This window comes from Salmo trutta, chromosome 3 (genome assembly GCF_901001165.1).
Source record: "Salmo trutta chromosome 3, fSalTru1.1, whole genome shotgun sequence".
Classification (NCBI taxonomy): domain Eukaryota; kingdom Metazoa; phylum Chordata; class Actinopteri; order Salmoniformes; family Salmonidae; genus Salmo; species Salmo trutta.
The window spans coordinates 55,926,478-55,948,543 of record NC_042959.1 but is presented as its reverse complement, the minus strand read 5'-3'; the positions used below and the strand labels follow the sequence as shown (position 1 = coordinate 55,948,543).

The window sequence follows — 22,066 nt, the reverse complement described above, 5'->3', positions numbered from 1 at the left end:
AGTGTGAACCTGCTTTCATCTGTGAAGAGCACAGGGCACCAGTGGCGCATTTGCCAATCTTGGTGTTCTCTGGCAAATGCCAAACGTCCTGCACGGTGTTGGGCTGTAAGCACAACCCCCACCTGTGGAAGTCGGGCCCTCATACCACCCTCATGGAGTCTGTTTCTGACCGTTTGAGCAGACACATGCACATTTGTGGCCTGCTGGAGGTCATTTTGCAGGGCTCTGGCAGTGCTTCTCCTGCTCCTCCTTGCACAAAGGCGGAGGTAGCGGTCCTGCTGCTGGGTTGTTGCCCTCCTACGGCCTCCTCCACGTCTCCTGATATACTGGCCTGTCTCCTGGTAGCGCCTCCATGCTCTGGACACTACGCTGACAGACACAGCAAACCTTTTTGCCACAGCTCGCATTGATGTGCCATCCTGGATGAGCTGCACTACCTGAGTCACTTGTGTGGGTTGTAGACTCCGTCTCATGCTACCACTAGACTGAAAGCACCGCCAGCATTCAAAAGTGACCAAAACATCAGCCAGGAAGCATAGGAACTGAGAAGTGGTCTGTGGTTACCACCTGCAGAACCACTCCTTTATTGAGGGTGTCTTGCTAATTGCCTATAATTTCCACCTGTTGTCTATTCCATTTGCACAACAGCATGTGAAATTTATTGTCAATCAGTGTTGCTTCCTAAGTGGACAGTTTGATTTCACAGAAGTGTGATTGACTTGGAGTTACATTGTGTTGTTTAAGTGTTCCCTTTATTTTTTTGAGCAGTGTATATATATATATAGCTTATATATATATATATAGCTTATATATATATAGCTTATATATATATATATATATATATAATATATATATATATATATTATATATATATACACACACACACTGAGTATACCAAACATTAGGAACACCTTCCTAATATTAAGTTGCAACTTGCACCCCCCTCTTTAACCCTCAGAACAGCCTCAATTCGTCAGGGCATGAACTCTACAAGGTATGCTGGCCCATGTTGATTCCAATGCTTCCCACAGTTGTGTCAAGTTGGCTGGATGTCCTTTGGGTGGTGGACCATTCTTAATACACACAGGAAACGGTTGAGCGTGAAAAATCCAGCAGCGTTGCAGTTATTGACACAAATCGGCACGCCTGGCACCTACTAACATACCCTGTTCAAAGGCACTTCAATATTTTGTCTTGCCCATTCACCCTCTGAATGGCACACACACACACAATCCATGTCTCGAGGATTAAAAATCCTTCTTTAACTTGTCTCCTCCCCTTCATCTACACTGATTGAAGTGGATTTAACAAGTGACATCAATAAGGGATCATAGCTTTCACCTGGACTCATCTGGTCAATCTATGTCATGGAAAGAGCAGGTGTTCTTAATGTTTTGTACACTCTGTATATATAAACCTTTTTTGTTATTTTCTTCAGAGCCTTCAGTGTTTTTCATATTAAATTCATTATTATTATGTTTCAACCATATCATTCTTGACATTGTCAATTCCCCCCTACGTCAGTCAAATAGCAACACAGCGATGCACACAGTTGGGGTGTAAGGTAGTTGTTGAATTTAGTTTTTATTACATCTTACACAGTGTTTCTGGTGCCCAGCATGGTGGGGCATGGCATTGTTTACAGTGCAAAAAAAGGTCCATGTAGCACATCAGAGACTGGCACCATCGTTATACACAGGGCAGGTCAGGGGTCACGGGGGTTAGGCTACACAACTCTGAGATATGCGCTTGTCCATTCAGTAGTACCTCCATACAAGGCTAGCCTTCAGCAACTAACATGCACTGCAAAACGATATATAGCTTAAAATGGTCTCACATCACAGAACTGTTCTTCCGCTATTTTCTTTATTTTTCATTTCCATGCACCACATTACAGAAACATTTTAGTAACGTATTGCTTAGGCTACTGGAGGGATATAATTCTAATAGTATAAGTTATTGTTACTAGTAGTTTGACTACTTGGTGTAGAGATATTATTTAACAATACGGTAAACATTGTTGTCACTGGTCAGTAGGGGACACCCTCTCTTTCAGCCAATGAGAGGTTGGAGTATGTAGTATAGAGAAGACAAAGTACAGGGACTTTCAATGGTGGTATCAATCTCATTGTTACAAAAATCTGTACATTTACAAAGAGTATAGAAACAAAAGGTTTGAAAAGTATGTGACACCCTATGTCTCTGATAATGTGTCCTAGCTACGCACACACTGTCACTGGCAAATTGACAGATTTCTTGAAAGAAAAGCAAAAATACACCCTACATCCTTGGAGTTTCAAGCTACAGTATCTTTAAACACTTCATGAGTGAGGGGAAGGGAGGCGGGTTGGAAGGGGGTGGAGGGGGTGTGGTTTATAAGGGGGCAGGGGCTGAAATGTCCTCAGCACAGAGCACCAGCGCTAGCTCTGTCCTGTACAGCTTGCCCCCGTCTGATAGCGCCATAATGGCGGTCTTATATGTGGGGATTTTGTTGACTTCCAGCACCTGTCGAAGACAAGAAACAGATGCAGACATCCAACTTGTCATTTTCATCCCTTGACTTTTACAGATTTAACATTGACCCTACTTTTTCATTTCAAAATCCCCTGCGGCTATGAGATGGTCGCTGGCCCAAAGCTTAGCTCATAAAGATGACACAAAATATTTGCACAAAAAAAGAGGAGTAGGCTCTACATGCAGGTCACATATGGCTTTGACATATTGACATCCAGAAAACTATTTTTAAAGTCAGCTGTGAGAGTGCGAGAGAGAGAGAAAAAGAGAAAGATAGAGAGAGAGTGACAGACAGACAGACAGACAGACAGACAGACAGACAGACAGACAGACAGACAGACAGACAGACAGACACAGGATATCTGTCCAGTTCTAAACATGCTCTTATGAGTTTGTTTGAAGAGGTACTCTGATTGTTCTCAGGCCAATCATATCACCACAGGCAACAAACGAGGCCCTCTGTGATATTTGAAGTCTCAAGATGAAAAACCAAAAGATTTGTTTGGACTGTTCAGACCTAGGTTCAATCAGAGAAAGCGTTAACCATTGAAAGCTGACACCCGCATAGCTGGTGTTTTAGCAGTGTGGGTTTATTACTAATTCGACTTGGCGCATCCAATGGCAATGTCCGCGATAAGTATAACGCCGGGAGCCGCTTGCTGATTTGACAGCTCCAACACAGTTACACCTCAGACATCGCCTAAATAAAAACAATGAGACTGGTATGCAGTTCTTGATTATCGCAGGTTAAGGCGGAACTGATTGAATCTTGCCCTTAGTCTCCATCAATTAAACAGAATGGAAACCCACCTTCTTGTTCTTCTCACACAAATCTTTGAGGAGGGCATCCAGCTCATTCTCATCCATATAGCCATTCTCATCCTGAGAGAGAGAGAGAGAGAGAGAGAGAGAGAAGGACAGAGAGAGAGACAGAGAGAGAGGGGGAGAAAGACAGAGAGAGACACACAAGAAACACAATGTCACACCATTTAGCCCGCCTGTGGGTTTGGTTTGGTATGTAGTGTCAACATGATACCACGCTACATCTCACAAGCCTGATCTCAGTAAACAAACAAAACAATAGGCCTAATGAACAGATGTGTATATTTGAACAGCTTGTTCATGGGCCCTTCGGATATTTGCTCATATTTTCTATTCATGAATTTGAGCTGTTTGTTTTTGGTCATCTATGTACTGGCTCGTGTGCCCTGAAAGCAATATTATAACCACATCGCTGATACCTTTACAAGGATATTCCTATCCACTTTAGGGGAGTTCTCTGTGTGTCCAACTCCATTCAGAGCAATAGAAATACTGTACCATAGAGTCTAGCAATCAATCCTCTGTGTTGGCAACAAGAACACCATCATCAGGAACCATTTGGGACAGTAGGTGCCAACATGGCACTTCTAACAATCTAAATCTTTAAACCAGGTTCTATGGTCGAAAACTAAAACAAATGGAAAAGCATGAAAAGCCAGCCACTCAGATTAATTGTCCTGTAATGCTCTACAGGCAAACTAAATAATGTGTTGTCATTTGCTGCCCCAATTACCGGTCTGGATGTCACATATCAGCGTGGCCCAGAACGCCTCCCTGCCTGCCTCCCTGCCTCCTTGTCTGTCTGCCTGTCTGTCTGTCTGCCCGCCTCCCTGTCTGTTTGCCTGTCAGCCTCCATGCCTGCCTGCCTGTCTGCCTACCAGCCTGCCTGCCCGCCTGCGCAACATGAACCTGCCAGTCAATATGGATTACATGCGCTGCCACGGGAGAGAAGGTATGGGCCGACCTGCTGCAGACAGTCATATATTATAGGGGGAGAGAGGGAGAGGAAAGAGATGGAGAGGGTGGGGTAAATGGGGATGGGGGAAGAGAGAGAGCGTGAAAGAGCGAGAGAGAGAGGAAGAGTGATGGTGGCAGGGGGGGACCATGCACTGTATCCATTGTGCATACAAATAAGGGCAATAGGAAGAGAAATCGGTAGATAGACAGAGAGAGAACAAGAGCAAGAAAGAGAAGGAGAGATAGATAAAGAGGATAAGAGAGAAAGATTGAGGGAGTGCATCCCTGGAGAGCAGCAATTTCCTAGACTAGCACGTTCTGAAGCACTTTCTGTCCTTGTTCATACTGTGTCTTGAGATGCATTGAAACATTCAAAATGCCATAACAGAGAGTGATTCTTATTTTTTTGAGAGGGTGCATAATGACAATGTATTATTGGAATGTACCTGATCGTATAACTCAAAGATCTTGTTGAACTCTCTTCTCACCATCTTCACATTCTGTAACAGAAAGACAGGAGGGAGAGGGGGAGGAAAAGAGAGGGAGAGGAGACAATTGAGTCAAGGTCAATTTGATTTTCCGATTCCATCTCGGATTTACTCTGGGAATAACCACCAACCTGAAACTTGAGTAGAAAGTTCTCCTCGTCCGGTAGCAGCCTGTTGAAAAAAAACACACATTGGAAGAATTGTGTTCAGGTCATATACAGCATGATGTGTAGACAGATATATCATTCATATCACACAGGACAAAACTCCATAAGCAGACCTCGCCATTTCTGCCAAACACAACTTCCCATCGTGGTTTGAGTCGAATATTTTGAGCTGGAAGAGAAAAAAAAATAAACGAATTAAAGTTCTACAAAACAGAAAATGAAGGACTATACTGTACAGAGCTATTTGTTGTAGCCATTTAGCTACACTGTTCTCAAAGTTGTTGCCGAGTCTAGCTGCATAAGTATAAACTATATTCTTACTGTGGTATGTGTATACTCATCTAACTTCTTTTCGTCATATGGTTTCTTAGCCTTCTGAAGCAGATCTTTCAAAAAGTTCTGGAAATTAAGCAAAAGCAGAAAGATCAGTTTGACAACAACGCCTGCTATAGCAGACACATTTTAAATGCAATGCTGTGCGGGAGGTACAGTCAGGTCCAGAAATATTGGCACCCTTGATAAAGATGAGCAAAAAAGACTGTATAAAATAAATAATACAAATTCTGAGCTACAGTGTCTTCATAAAGTATTCATACCCCTTGACTTATTCCACATTGTGTTGTGTTATAGCCTGAATTCAAAATGGATTAAATGGAGAAAAATGTTCTCACCCTTCTAAACACAATACCCCATAATGACAAAGTGAAAACATGTTTTTAGAAAGTTTAGCAAATTTATTAAAAATGAAATACACAAATACCTAATTTACATAAGTATTCACAACCCTTTTCTATGACACTCTAAACTGAGCTCAGGTGCATCCAATTTCCTTTGATCGTCCTTGAGATGTCGTTACAACTTGATTGGAGTCCACCTGTGACCAATTAAATTGTTTGGACATGATTTAGAAAGAACCACACCTGTCTATATAAGGTCCTACAGTTGACAGTGCATGTCAGAGCAGAAACTATACCATGAAGTCCAAGGAACTGTCTGTAGATCTCTGAGTTATAATTGTGATGAGGCATATATCTGGGGAAGGGTATAAAACAATTTCTAAAGTGTTCAAAGTTTCCAAGAGCACAGTGGTCTCCATCATTGGGAAATGTAAAAAATATGGACCTACCCAGACTCTGCCTAGAGCCGGCCGTCCAACCAAACTGACCAACCGGGCAAGAAGGACTTTAGTTAGGGAGGTGACCAAGAACCCAATGTCCACTCCGACAGAACTACAGAGTTCTTTGGCTGAGATGGGAGAACCTGCCAGAAGGACAACAGTCTCTACAACATTTCACCAATATGGGCTTCATGGTAGAGTGGCCAGACGGAAGCCATTCCTGAGAAAAATACACATGACGTCACGCTTGGAGTTTGCCAAAAGCCACATGAAAGACTCTGAGATCATTGAATCCCTTTGAAAATCTGCGGAAAGACTTGAAGATTGCTATTAGCCGTCACTCCCCATATAACTTAACAGAGCTTGAGAAAATCTGCAAGGAAGAATGGGAGAAAATCCCCTAATCCAGATGTGCAAAGATGATACAGACATACCCAAGACGACTCAAAGCTGTCATCACCGCCAAAGGTGCTTCTACAAAGTATTGACTCAGGGGTGTGAATACATATGTAAATTAGATATTTCTGTATTTCATTTTCAATACATTTGCAAAAATGTCTAAACTTATTATCACTTTGTCATTATGGGGTGTTGTGTGTGTGTGTAGATGGGTGAGGGAAAAAAATCTATGTAATCAATTTTGAATTCAGGCTGTAACACAACAACATGTGGAAAAGTCAAGGGGTATGAATACTTTCTGAAGGCACTGTATATTGTATGCTCAACAAAAACTGAAAAATGAAATTATTTTATACTAATACAGTTGTTTTTTTTCCACAAGAAGATAGGGGTCAAAATCATTGGCACCCCTGTTTTCAATACCTTACCTTGCGAGGATAATGGCACTGAGCCTTTTTCAAAAATGTTTTATGGATTGGAGAACACATTGGAAAGCATCTTAGACCCTTTCTTTATACAGATCCATGATATCCTTCATCTGTGCTTATGGACCTCTTCAATTCAAACCACAGGTTTTGAATGTGGTTCAAGTCCGGAGACTGAGATGGCCATTGCAAAATGTAGATTTTTTGTGGTCAACTAACCATTTCTTTGTGGATTTTGATGTGTGCTTGGGGTTATTGTCTTGCTGGAAGATCCACTTGTGGCCAAGTTTCAGCCCCCTGGCAGACACAACCAGGTTTTTGGCTAAAATGTCCTGGTACTGGATAAAGTTCATGATGACATTGACCTTAACAAGGGCACCAGGACCAGAGGAAGCAAAATAGCCCCATAACATCAAAGATCCACCTGCATATTTTACAGTAGGTATGGGGGGATTTTTTCTGCATATTCATATTTTTTGCGACGCCAAACCCACCACTGGCGTGCGTGGCTAAAGAGCTTCATTTTCATGTCATCAAAAATATGTTAACACCTGGAGTTTGCTAAACTTTTTAGTTCCAGGTAAAACGTTTTTGGGTTCCATATAGAACAAAAGGGTTCTACTTGGAACCAAAAAGGGTTATTCAAAGGGTTATCCTATGGAGAGCCAAATAACCCTTTTAGGTTCTAGATAGAGTGTATAGCTCACTCAGAGTGCACATCAATCCAGCTTAATTATTCCACAACTTCCTTGACACTACTCTAGGGAAGGTTATAGCCAACGTATAGTACCAGTCAAAAGTTTGGACATACCTACTCATTCAAGGTTTTTCTTTATTTTTACTATGTTCTATGTTGTAGAATAATAGTGAAGACATCAAAACTATGAAATAACACATATGGAATCATGTAGTAACCAAAAAAGTGTTAAACAAATCAAAAATATATTTTATATTTGAGATTCTTCAAAGTAGCCACCCTTTGTCTTGATGACAGCTTTGCACACTCTTGGCATTCTCTCAACCAGCTTCATGAGGTAGTCACCTGGAATGCATTTCAATTAACAGGTTAGCCTTGTTAAAAGTTAATTTGTGGAATTTCTTTCCTTCTTAATGCGTTTGAGCCAATCAGTTGTGTTGTGACAAGGTAGGGGTGGTATACAGAAGATAGCCACATTTGGAAAAAGATCAAGTCGATATTATGGCAAGAACAGCTCAAATAAGCAAAGAGAAATGACAATCCATCATTACTTTAAGACAGGAAGGTCAGTCAATCCGGAAAATTTCAAGAACTTTGAAAGTTTCTTTGAGTACAGTTGCAAAAACCATTAAGCGCTATGATGAAACTGGCTCTCATGAGGACAACCACAGGAAAGGAAGACCCAGCGTAACCTCTGCTGCAGAGGATTAGTTCATTAGAGTTACCAGCTTTAGAAATGGGCAATTAACTGCACCTCAGATTGCAGCCCAAATAAATGCTTCACAGAGTTCAAGTAACAGACACATCTCAACATCAACTGTTCAGAGGGGACTGCGTGAATCAGGCCTTCATGATCGAATTGCTGCAAAGAAATGACTACTAAAGGACACCAATAAGAAGAAGAGACTTGCTTGGGCCAAGAAACACTAGCAATGAACATTAGACCGGTGGAAATCTGTCCTTTGGTCTGATGAGTCCAAATTTGAGATTTTTGGTTCCAACCGCCATGTCTTTGTGAGACGCAGAGTAGGTGAACGGATTATCTCCGCATGTGTAGTTCCCACCGTGAAGCATGGAGGAGGAGGAGGTGGGTGTGATGGTGTGGGGGTGCTTTGCTGGTGACACGGTCACTGATTTATTTTGAATTCAAGGCACACTTAACCAGCATGGCTACTACAGCCATCCCATCTGGTTTGATAGTGGGACTATCATTTGTTTTTCAAAAGGACAATGACCCAAAACACACCACCAGGCTGTGTAAGGGCTACTTGACCAAGGAGAGTGATGGAGTGCTGCATCAGATGACCTGGCCTCCATAATTACCTGACCTCAACCCAATTGAGATGGTTTGGGATGGACTGCAGAGTGACGGAAAAGCAGCCAACAAGGGCTCAGCATATGTGGGAACTCAAGACTGTTGGAAAAGCATTACCAGGTGACTACCTCATGAAGCTGGTTGAGAGAATGCCAATAGTGTGCAAAGCTGTCATCAAGGCAAAAAAGGTGGCTACTTTGAAGAATCTCAAATATATTAGATTTGTTTAACACTTTTTTGGTGACTACATGATTCCGTATGTGTTATTTCATAGTTTTGATGTCTTCACTATTATTCTCCAATGTAGAAAATAGTAAAAATAAAGAAAAACCCTTGAATGGATAGGTGTGTCCAAACTTTTGACTGGTACTGTATATGAGTGAAACTTTGGTATTGGGGTTAAGAAAGACAAAACTCCCCTGAGATTCCTACAAATTGCTCAGTTACCAAAATGATTTACAATAAAAAAGGGATTTCAAGTTACAGTCCAGATAAGCCTTGACCTCAGAGGCTCCTTGTGAGCCTATATCCCCTTAATGAAATAGAGAGGACAATGAGACAGTTCATCAAGATACAAATTGGGAGGCAAGTTACAGTCCAGCATTGTTCACCTTCAGCTCATCTGCTTCAATGTAGCCACTATGGTCTGCATCATAACATCGCCAAGCCTGGAATGAGACAATGAGTGAAATAGGGGTTTGTATCATCAATGAGGAGAGAATAGTTAAATCAGTTAAAAACTATATTTATGCCATGAGCCACTTGAAAACATTTAAAATAGATAATATTGGTTAATAGAAAAATACCTGCATAAATTCCGCACAAGACTTCAACTGTTGCCGGAAAAATAACAAGAAGTTCTCCTCTGTGGGCAATATTTGTACTAGCTGTGACACAGAGAAAAGAACCAAAATATATAAGAGATAACACTGTATTGTCCTGAAACATGCTTACATTGGTTCAACGTCCCATTTATTTTTAACAGTTGATCAGTGGCAAAGAATGGCACCCTGTGACAGTTTAGCCACCATCCACTGGGCACAGACGTCATTTAAACGTCTGGTTTTGATTTACGTTTGGTTGAGAATTCAATGTGAAATCAACAAAAAATATCACTATGTCATTGGATTTAGGTTAAAGTTGGGTGAAAAAAAGACTAAATTCCCTTATGTTGAATACTTTTTTCAAATCCAATCAGTTTTCCACATTGATTCAATGTCATCATTGTGGCGTACCAGGGGGAGTCTCGTCGAGGCCATATGACAGACAGAGGGGCTGATTGCTCACCAGCCATACGGGGCCCATAAAGCTGCCAGGAGGCCAGCACATGGGAGGGTTGCTACCGGACAGGGCAAGTCTGAGAACGTGGTCAGACCAGGGTTGACGTTTACGCACTATCAGCTTGGCCGAGTTGATAGCTCAGTTTGTTCAGGCACAACAAGCGCAACAGGACATTTAGGAACGAATGCTGGAAGAACAGCGTCTACAGAATGTCCGCCTGCTGGAGGACGTCAGGAAGCTGCGAGGACAAACGCAGACCGAATCGCATCCCAATCAGTTTTTAATTAAGCTAACAGAGGATGACAACCTACTTCTGCACGTTTGAACGGACAGCACTCCGGAAAGGTTGGCCCAAGGCGAATTTGGCGAGTCTGCTGGCCCCTTTCCTGTCCGGAGATGCCCAAAAGGCGTATTATAAACTCAACACCGAACAGGTGGCTAACTACGACTGTCTCAAGAGGGAGGTTCTCAGCCACTACGGGTACAGCCTGGCCCGTCGGGCCCAACTGGTCCACGACTGGAGGTTTGTGGCCGAAAGCTTCCCCCCGAGCCCAGATGAGCGACCTACTGTGCATCACCAGAGCATGGCTCCTAACCGACGTAGCCACCCTCCATGTTATCGACAAAGTGGTCATGGATCGCTTCTTACGGGTGCTACTTCACATGAAGAGGGAGGCAAACCTACGCGCCCAGACCTTGGAGGACCTCTTGTGAGCTGTGGAGACACACCAGAATACAGAGGCCCTGCTGAAAGGGATGCAGGTCAAGTCCGGGAGCTGTCGGAGGGGAAAGAAGGATGACCCCACCACCGTACTCCCCAATCCGACAGTCAGCCGGGCTAAAGGACTGCAGACCCGCAGAGAGACAGCCAGGGGGGAGTTGACCCGCTGCCAACAACCCCAGGAGGATGAAGATCGAAGGAGATGTTTTGAGTGTGGCGCCCGGGAACACCTCGCATGCAATTGCCCTTGTCAAGAGGAGTCGATGCCCTCAGCGGGCCCTGGAGATGAGTCGGGCCATGCAGTAAACTACCTCATCTCATGTTGGGCCCACAGTGAACTACCCATGGTGCCGGTGAAAGTCAATGGTCACGACACACACTCTCTGTTGGATTCTGGGAGTGTGGTAACGCTATGTCAGTCTCCTGTGTCCACGGCAACATTCACCCGGGCAGGCAGTATTCACCAGGCAGGCCACCATCGTGACGCCACAAGGAATCTGTCAGATGGTGGTGGGTGCTGTACCTGAGTTGCCGGTACCCCTCCTCGTGGGACTAGATTGTTCGCTGTTCTCGGCAATGTGGAGGCACGAGCTGAGAAAAAGAGAATGAGCTGGCGACCGACGAGAGAGGGGACAGACCGTCACCTGCACGACCCGTAAGCAAGCGGTTGCCAACCCCGTGTCTACGGACCCGGAGTTGGGGGTCCGAGGGGGTGAACAACCGGAGGAGGAGCCCATGCTTCCCCTCTTCAATTTCCAGTGGGAGGATCCGAACTTGAACGCCGCCACGGCCCAAGTGATAGCGGTGGATGGCCAGCTTGTTGAGTGACTTCCAAATCAAAAATAACCTGTTGTATCAGGTGTCCCACGAACAGGGGGAACTTCGAGAGGTGCTGTTGCTGGCCCGCTGGTATGTCGGAACCGTTCTCCAGCTGGCCCACACCCATTTGTTGGGGGAGCACCTGGGAATGGAGAAGACCCGGAAATGCCTGGTTCCACATGAGGCAGGCCGTGGAAGGCTATTGCCGCAGCTGCCCCGAGTGTCAAATCACCGCACCAAAAGCACACTTCCGGAACCTGCTGGTTCCCCTTCCGATCATTGGAGTGCCGTTTGAATGCATCGCCATAGATATAGTGGGACCCCTGGTAAAAATGGCCCGAGGACACCGGTACATCCTGGTAATAGTAGATTATGCCACCCGTTATCCCGAGGCCATTCCCGTACGGGAGGTGTGGGAAGCCTAGCCGACCCCCTTACGCAGCGTGGTGGAACAGGTAGAGACAATGAGGGAGCGGATGACAGGCATATGGCCAGTGGTAAGGGAACATATGGCGAAGGCCCAGTGCGCCCAAGCCAAGGTCTACAATCGGGGTACCCAGCCCCGAGAGTTCTATGTGGGTGAGAAGGGGCTAGTTTTAATCCCCACCACAGAAAGTAAGTTCCTGGCAACATGGCACGGTGTGAGGTGACAGAGAAGCTGGGACCTATAAATTACCACGTACGGCAGCCAGGGAGATGGAAACACGAACAGATTTACCACGTGAACCTTTTGAAGAGGTGGCACGTGAGGACAGCCTTGGCTGTGTTGTGGTCGAAACCCAGGACGTCGACGGGACCAGTGGTGGTCTCGAGCAATGAGGACCTCGGACCGGCCCAGAAGCAAGCACTCCGGGAGCTCATCGATCGGAACACGGCCGTATTTTCTGAGGGTGGACAAGCTCATCGACCGGTTGGGAAAGGTCCAGTACATCAGCATCCTGGACCTGACCAAGGGATATTGGCAGGTACCCTTGGCAGCCTCCTCCTGGGAAAATACGGCATTCTCGACTCCGGACAGCTTATACCAATACCGGGTCCTCCTGTTTGGTCTCCATGGAGCCCAGCCCACGTTCCACGCCTGATGGACCGACTCCTCCAACCCCACCAACAGTACGCAGCGACCTATTTGGATGACATCATCATCCACAGCCAAGGTTGGGAAGAGCACCTGACGCGTCTCCAGGCGGTACTGGATGTGCTCATTCAAGCCGGATTGACAGTGAATCACAAGAAATGCAAGCTGGTGTTTGATAAGATTTGAGTACCTGGGGTATTTGATCGGACATGTGAATGTCAAGCCCCAGGAGACGAAGGTCCAGCCAGTTTGTGACTGGCCCATGCCCCAAGGCACAGGTCAATTCCTTCCTGGGGCTGGCGGGATACTATAGCTGGTTAATCCCCAACTTTGCGGCTATAGCCCTTACCGTTCTGACCAGCGGCCACCTCCCAAAAACAGTGAAGTGGTCGGATGAGGCCGAAGCGGCGTTCAGGTGCCTGAAGGAAGCCCTGTGCTCCCATCCGATTCTCGTGACGCGGGATTTCCAGGTACCGATGCTGGTGCAGACGGATGCCTGCGACACGGGACTAGGGGACATCCTGTCCCAGGTACACAGTGGGGAGGAACACCCCATCATGTACATAACCCGGAAGTTGATACTCCTAGAAAACAAGTACTTGATTGTCAAGAAAGAGTGTTTAGCGGTGAAGTGGGCACTAGACACTCTTAAGTATTACCTGTTGGGCACCCACTTCACCCTGATCACGGACCATGATCCCCTGGTCTGGATGGCCAGGGGAAAGGACACAAATGATTGAGTCACCAGTTGATTCTTGTGTGGCGTACTGCGGACAACCCACCATGGGGCAACTCGTCGAGGCCTGGTGACAGTCGGAGTCTACATCATGCGGCGGTGGCTCCCTCTGCTGGACGTGCCAGGTCTCAACGGGTCATCCGGCCAGGACTAATTGGGGCTGATTGAGGCTGGTGAGCAATCAAGGTGCTGATTGCTCACCAGCAGCACGGTACAGCAGTACATAAAGCTTCCAGGAGGGTTGGAGGTAGTGAGAGGTCGCTACCGGCCAGATGTCCTCACGGTCTGCTAGAACCGAGGGGCTCGGTGGTCTACCCCAGAGGAGACAGCGTTCCCCGGAGCCCAGAAGACGGTAACCTGGAAGAGGTCTCCGGGAGGAGACCGGTTTCTTTACTTTTTCTTTGTTTTAAATAAACACCCTTGAAACTGAGGGTATCACACTTGTCTGTCTGATCTGTGTAAACTTCTTGATCAAACCCACTGGTCTGACACATCATTTATTTTTATTTTTTTAAATAACGTAAAACAATATTGATTCTACCAGTTTTTGCCCAGTGAGCAAACCCAGCTGGCTGCTTAGAAATACATTGTAAATCCGGTTTGAGACCCGGCCTAAACTTTCAGACTCCTCCCGCTAGATTATCCATCAGACATCTGCAATATAACCATTCCGGGGGCATTGAAACACCCCATGCCAAAAATGTGTTTTCATACAGGACTCCTGTTCTTCCATCCCGCTCCTGGAGAATCCAATCTAAACGACAATCTCGTATTCCAAACACAATAGATGTGTTTTCCACTTTCAAATGATGTGTCTTACCTCTATTTTTGTGTAATCACTGTGTGTGTGTGTTTGCGTGCGTTGGTGCATTTGTGTACAGCTGAATGACCCTGTCAGGACCCTGTCTGTCAGCTAAAGCTTCAGAGTATCCATCTACAGCAGAGATATGAATCCCCTTGACCCTGCATGGCTAAAGTGACTGTCTTTTAAAATTATATTTCAACACCTTTCATAGAGGGAGAAGCCCCCTATAAACCTGTCAGTGTTTCAAGATCCGGTGTCCCTGAAAGTCCCAAATTCTAGGTGGGTCTTAACCTACTGCATCATGAGTTTATGTAGACTCTCACCTCAACAATTCCAATTTTGGCATCTGTATTTTTCTCATATTCCTGTACAAAAGCCTTCATTTGGTCTGTAAGCTCCTATGAGAGAGTGAAAATTACAGTGTCAATTAATTGCAGTAGCTTTTGCCTTGAAGAATTACACACAAATCAACATATAAACATATTGGTTAACAACGAAAATAAATAGGGATTCACACATCCTTATAACAAGTAATTATGTTTTATGCAGGGAAGCTTTTAGTTGTTTGAAATACAAGCACTGATAACATGAGAGGGCTCAGTAAATCTGCTCCATTATCTGGAAAGGCTATTTAGTAGAAACCTGGTGCCGTGAAAGACCTTGTATACCTTGTGTCCTCACAAACACCATTTAACATGCTAAGCAGATGGCCATGTTATCCAATCTGAATTAGATTAGGAGCGAGTGTTGTAATCTTCACCCATCACTTTTAGCACAGGTCAGTCCATGTCGCTGCACACATACAGATGGCCACGCGATGCATTGATCATGCATGTACGGAGGGGCCCAACCAGCTCTCAAAGTCTCACGGCAGAATTAGACGTTGATCCATGTTTCTCAAATGGCAAATTTTGAAGTTGTTCCAAATGTAAAGTTTCAAAGTGTTTAAGGTTAAGTTTAGGCATTAACTCTGAATTTGTATGGTTAGGGTTAAGTTCAGGCATTTATTCAAAATTCTTAAGGTTAGGCATTAACTCTGAATGGTTAAGGTTTGGGATATGTTTAAAACAAAATATAAAAAACAACATTCTATCGCTAGATTAGAACTTGCAACCTTTCGAATCAGATGCGTACTCCCACCTGCCATTCCCGTTCACAACGCCCTAGCAAAACCGACACCTACTTGAAGGTAACAGCTCTCACTGTTGCCCCTAGAGGCTGGTTCCACGTCATCTTCCCACGTCCTCAGACATTGATGGACATCGAATACTGACTTGTATCACAGTTGACCTGGCTGCACAGCCAGCCAGCTACTGATGTAATGCCTGGTGTGGAGGATAAAGATCTCCACTGACACGTTCAGTGTAATTGAATCGAGTTGACGAGGCACTGATACTGTCAGGTACTTTCATAGAAGCATACGAAGTGCCACAAGAGAATGCTAAAATAAGTTATAATAGAAGATGCTTAAAGGTCCAATGCAGCCATTTTTATCTCAATATCAAATGATTTATGGATAACAATTAAGTAACTTACTGTGATTGTTTTCCATTAAAATGGTCAAAAAGAAACAACAGCTTCTTAGCAATTTTCACAGTATTATTCCAACCTCATAGTGTGTAAATATATATAAAACATAGGAAAATCACGTTTGTGACTACACACTGGGCCTTTAAAGGCAGCCATTTGACATTGTCTATGTTGGGACTGGGAAGTGTTACATGTGACAATGTGATACTGTAGATACTGTATGATGTGTAACACTTAAAGGGTAGCACTTATCTGCTACATGGCCTTGCGGTAAGCCTGATGAAGTGGGCTTTATTGCATGCATAGTTAATTGCGTTCTTGTGTTGCATATTTGTGTAAGGTATAAATTAGGCTTTATGCTGCAAATTGAGCATTGCTGTAAAAGATGGACATGGCCTTTACTATGATCTCTCACTCCCATTGTGTCGATGGTAAAAGTAAATGAGTTGTAAGATAGATGTAAAAAAACAACTAGATTCAATTTGATATCCAAGGATAAAAGATCAATATTAGTCTATCTTACACCTCGACCACGCCTATACCATCATTGCGCAAAATGGTACGCAGCATCATCTGGATATGTGTTCAACAAAAGTACAACATTCACCTTCTACTACCATTTCTGTCAAGTCTTCTACGCATACAGTTTGACGCATACGTTTGATAAATCCAACGTATGCACCACACAGAACGCACTGCAAATGCCTCTGCAACGCAATGCTGCAAGGCAAACTCAGCGTTCCATTGGAAATGAATGTACTTTTGCTGTACCAAAATGCAATGCGGCTATCGGTGTGATTGAGGCATTAGTACTATATGTTTTCATGAGAACATCAGAAGTACCTTAGTACTGACTAATGTCTGTTTTATAGAGCCTTTCTATAATAGGAATATAAACACAGTAGGACTTAGATTTTTACATTTGCATTTAATCTCCAAAACACAATCAATAAAAGCAATGCATTGCTTCAAGAACAATGTGAACCATATCCTGAGATGCTATAAACAAATATCTGTAAATCCCAGTATCACACCAGCGCTGACCAAATATGTTCCAAATATACGACTATTATCATATCATAATTTTCCTTTCAGAGAAACTGGCACAAGAGGTTAACTCTAGAGAAGAAGACCACCTTGCATACTCACTGGAGAAAAAAGTGTACAGGTCGAAAGTAGGCAATACGTAGCAACGTAGAAAGTAGGCAATATTCTAACATTGGCCTTGTCTTTCGGGGTAAAATGATTATGTTGTATGAAAGGAAGATGTACTACGAGTGAGCTCTTCTTCTAGTCCATGTGTGTGTCCATTGAGTAGATGCATGGCGGCCATCTTTGGAAGCCATCTTTATTGCTGTATGACATAATCAAAATCATGTCCACTATCCAACGTCAAGTGACTCTGCAAATGTTAAAGTGCATGTTTGATTGAATTCCATGGAATTTCAAAGTAAGAGGACCCTGAGCCAATCAACACACTGCATGCGCTATGCAGTCAAAACCAATCATTGATCTCTGTATTGATCTCTCTGATGATGATGCCCATGCAAAATGTGGAAACCATCTTTGGCATCTCTCTGCATAAGGTGGTGTCAGATATGCTAATAACTCCAATCCTACTTCAAAATGCACTTCAATGATGATTTCTCACTGGCCATTGATTTGGCAGTTGTAAATGGGCACTTAATTTGATAGTAAATGCTGCGATTTTCCATAATCAACTCCCCAATGTGCTCTCTCCCCATAGAGTAAATCAAAAGGTGTTTTCAGTGTCTGGCAAACGTTGAGCCATTACTCCTGTTTAAAGATCTGGGATTGAGTGCCAAATGGCTTGCTCTATAGAGGCTTGGCTAATTGCTTGTGCACAGAATGGGAAATAAGTGTTTAACCTTTCCCAAATGCAAAGTAGGAAAGTGCACTGCAGTGCTGTTTGTCACTGAGCAATGGGTGACTCAATCCAATTCAGACCCCAAAACGCTGAGTTGAGACACAAATAAAAATACCAATGTCAAATAACAAGGTCAGAATGGAAAACAGAATTTTACAAAACTGCTTTTTCCTCATTGGGGCTTACAGTTGAGCACGATGGAAATCTGGGAAATACATCCATCAACCCATCAATCTGACGCACCAGGAATATGGGGTTGTTCCATGTCGTTCAGGCATGGAAAGACATGGAATATTGGTACACCAGACATGTACTTGACACCTCATAACTAGTCATAATGTATTAATCAATGTCAATTGACCCTTCGCTAAGCCCCGCCCCAGAATTCTGGGCAACTAATCGTAGTGCTCCAATGGATAGCAACTGTCTCGAGTACTACACCTCAGAGAAGCTCATGTTTGAAACCACATAAAAGCCGGTGAGGGCAGTGAGAAACCCTGAGTTCTTTAAAAAAAATACATGTTTTAAATGGCTAAACAATGGAATAGTGCACCAGTGGTACTTGTGATTCCAGAGCCTGTTAATGGAGTATTTTTAGAATCCAAAATTATACTTTTGTTACATTGTTTGGTAGTTCATCTGGTTAGCTATTTCTCAGGCTCATTGACCACCAAACGTTGCTAATGCTAGCTAGCTTGCCACTAAATATAACTTGTTTTCTCAAAATGTATGTTAGCTAGCTAAGTTAACCATGTTATTAATACAACTCCAATCTGCTGTCGACGTCAGGATACGATTTGAGAGCACTAGTTAGCTCCAAAAGAGGTTAGTACGCTTTGACTGCATGCTGACAGTGATTTCAGAGCCATAGATTCATTGGCTAGCCACACTACAAACATAATTTTACCAGGTTCCAGTGAATCAATTGTAATGACAATCCACTACAACATACCAGATAATTTCTTGATTAGCAAGGGGTAGTCAGTGTATAATTTAATTGTGTATGAAAAACACAGTTTGAGATCATTGTGAGGGGATTTCGCCAGTGGTTAGAAGGGGGAATTGTGCTTCCAGGGAAAATGTTGTCCGCGGTTGCAACAGTAACCAAGGAGGGTGGGGCTTAGCAAAGGGTCAATGAAGAACAACCAGTTTCACAATATCATGACAGTACTTTAAAATGGAAGCTCAGTGAAGCGTTACATGAAATGCACCATTTCCATCTCTTGAGAAAACCCTGCGATCACTGAACCAACAACAAATCTAAGATATGCATTTAGACTCTTCTGTAAATTAAATGTTCTCAATGACATGCTCTATACTGCATTTTATAATCCAACCTTTTGATTATTCTAGTAAAAAAACATGAAATATTACAGATTATTATTGCACAGCGAATATCACTATTATGAGTGATGAGGATGTTGACAAGACAACATTATGTCACTACTGAAACAGACACAACTGACCCAAAACGTGTAAGGTGTGCACATAATACCAGCATCAGTGCCTGTAATGGTGCACTGAGTTTTCTTTCTCCCCACCGCACTCACCCCAATCTCTCTCCCTCTCTCTTACACACACACACACACACACACACACACACACACACACACACACACACACACACACACACACACACACACACACACACACACACACACACACACAATGTTTTAACTTGAACGCTTTCAACTGTGGCACCACCAGTAGCCTAATCAACCACCCATTGGTTTCGCAATGTCAATATGTCTAGCCTACTGTATGACCTATCTGATGAAGGTAATTGGAATGAGGGTCACACCAAACGCATTTAAATACTAGATACAGTTCAGCTTGAGAAGACAATTAGTTGTCAGGCCCACTGCCAATATATTCATGTTTTAGAGTTTAAAACATTTAAAATAATTCAGTTTACTTACAAGTCCTGCCTGTTTTCGAGCTTGCTGAAGTTCTTTTATAAAACTCTGCAACTCCTTCCCTTCAATATATCCATTACCTGCAAGAAGTAAGCACCAAATCAATCAAAGACATGCGTAAAGTAGCCTACATTAAGTTTAAGAACATTACGCACAGGATCAAATCCATCATTTGCCGTTTCATGACAGCTGTATGACTGAATCATACTTTGAAAAAAATGCACAACTTCCATTTTAGTGCCTAAACCTTTCATTTATAGTTTTGTAAATATTGAAAATGTCGCTATAAAATGGTGGTTATTGGTTCTAAATCAAATATTTGTCAATCTAATTTGTCAATGGATAAAGTTGAGAACAAATATCAGTCTTGACAGCTAAATCGACTTTTTCATTCAATATACTGTAGGCTACTACATATTTTCGAAAACCCGCTAAAACGCGCAAATGGTCCATGAGGGTCTTTGGCGCAAAACTTCCCAAAAATCGTTTTACTTCAGTGCCATCTCCATGAATAATCCACAATCTTAAAGAATAAATTACCATCTTTATCATAATGGTGAAAAATATCCAGGAACTGTGATGCAGAGATCTCTACTCCTTGCAGGTAAGCGTTTGCCATGTCGCGGGTTAGGTTTGGGGACGGGAGCGCGTACCAGACAGCTGCACTGGCAGAGGATATGCTATGAATGAGACGCTTTGATCAGTCGGTGCCCGGTATTTAAAGGGAACACTATCACGCTAATCTTTCACTGTCGCCCCCCCTTCCCCGACGTTGGGAAACTAGCCAAACGCGCAAGTCACCTCCTCTCTTCCCGCCGCAGGAATAGCGCGAGCTCAGCAGCACGTTGACGCGCGCCAGGGGGCACGGGGATGTGAGATCCATTTAAATGAGCACCCGCTTTTCGTGCTTTTCATTTCCCCCTCCAGATATATGCTCTATCCGACAAAAGTGTAGAAGTTGTTCAACCAAAAAATAGCTCAACCCCCCCTTCTTTATTCTGGTATTTAAGGGCCATCCAAGGGCTCTTTATGAAATAAAACCCATACATGGATTATGGAGTAGCAAAAGACTTATGCAAACTTACATAATCTTCAAAAAAGAAAGAAAGGACAGAAAGGATATTTTGAAATACGAATTGCTGGCTGGACCCTCCATGATAGTTGGGCTGACTCAACTCCTTGTCTAACTATGGAGATTTAGGATTCTGTTTCTTACTCTTAACATTTCATTTAGATTTTTCTCTTACACCATTGGCTGTTGTACTGGGTGGTGCCACTCATTAGAGAAGACGTGACTGCTGCCTCATAATGTGTGTTTACAGGGAAATGGGACACACATAGTCCACACAATCAATAACAATTCAGTGCACAAGGTGGCTTTGGGAGATGGGGAAATGGAATAGAATAAAGTGAAGATATTACCTTCAATAACCTTATTGTGAGTGACAAAAGAAAAATTGAACTTCGATATGGATGGCAGTGGTCAGTGAATGCTATGGAGAGTCAATGTACCCCTGCATATAAATGCAGCACAGGTCTATGACTTGTATGGCTTCATACAGCATTGTATCACAAAGTTACTTCTATATGAACGTATTATGAAGAGGGTTATGTCTCTTTTTCGGGTTGTTGTACACTATAGTACGGTGCCTTCAGAAAGTATTCATATTCTTTGACTTATTCCACTTTTTGTTACAGCCTGAATTCAAAATGTATTAAACATTTTTCTCACCCCTCTACACAAAATACCCCATAATGACAAAGTGAAAACATGTTTTTTTAAATTGTTGCAATTTATATTGAAAATGAAATACAGAAATATCTCATTTACGTAAGTATTCACATCCCTGAGTCAATACTTTGTAGAAGCGCATTTGGAAGCGATTACAACTGTGAGTCTTTCTGGGCAAGACTCTTAGAACTTTCCACACCTGGATTTTGCCCATTATTCTTTTCAAAATTCTTCAAGCTCTGTCAAATTGGTTGTTGATCATTGCTAGACAACCATTTTCACGTCTTGCCATAGATTTTCAAGTAGATTTAAGTCAAAACTGTAACTCGGCCGCTCAGGAACAGTCACTGTCTTTTTGGTAAGCAACTCCCGTGTAGATTTGGCCTTGTGTTTCATGTTATTGTCTTGCTGAAAGGTGAATTCATCTCCCAGTGTCTGGTGGAAAGCAGACTGAACCAGGTTTTCCTCTAGGATTTTGCCTGTGTTTAGATCCATTCGATTCATTTCTTATCCTGAAAACTCACCAGTCGTTAACGATTAAACGCATACCCACAACATGATGCAGCCACCACTATGCTTGAAAATATGGAGAGTGGTACTCAGTAATGAGTTATATTGGATTTGCCCCAAACATAACACTTTGTATTCAGGACAAAAAGTGA

At 43.3% G+C, this 22,066-nt stretch overlaps 1 protein-coding gene across 1 annotated transcript; it reads right to left on the bottom strand.

Moving 5' to 3' along the window:
- Positions 1-1,554: 1,554 nt before the first annotated feature.
- On the bottom strand, positions 1,555-20,395 carry calb1 (calbindin 1). Its single transcript, XM_029741391.1, has 11 exons — positions 20,213-20,395; positions 19,676-19,752; positions 14,662-14,736; positions 9,708-9,788; positions 9,513-9,569; positions 5,270-5,347; positions 5,062-5,117; positions 4,913-4,952; positions 4,740-4,793; positions 3,325-3,396; positions 1,555-2,505 (listed from the first exon to the last, which is right to left on the bottom strand). Exons 1-11 carry the CDS (start codon positions 20,289-20,291, stop codon positions 2,374-2,376), a joined length of 801 nt encoding a protein of 266 aa, XP_029597251.1. The 5' UTR covers positions 20,292-20,395; the 3' UTR covers positions 1,555-2,373.
- Positions 20,396-22,066: the final 1,671 nt, after the last annotated feature.

Coding starts and splice junctions, on each gene's coding strand:
- calb1 (XM_029741391.1), bottom strand. CDS start 20,291: ATGGCAAACGCTTACCTGCAAGGAGTAGAGATCTCTGCATCACAGTTC. Junction 9,789..14,661: donor CCAAAATTGGAATTGTTGAG/GTGAGAGTCTAC, acceptor TCTGTGTCACAG/CTAGTACAAATATTGCCCAC. Junction 3,397..4,739: donor TCTTTGAGTTATACGATCAG/GTACATTCCAAT, acceptor TCTCTCTCTCAG/GATGAGAATGGCTATATGGA.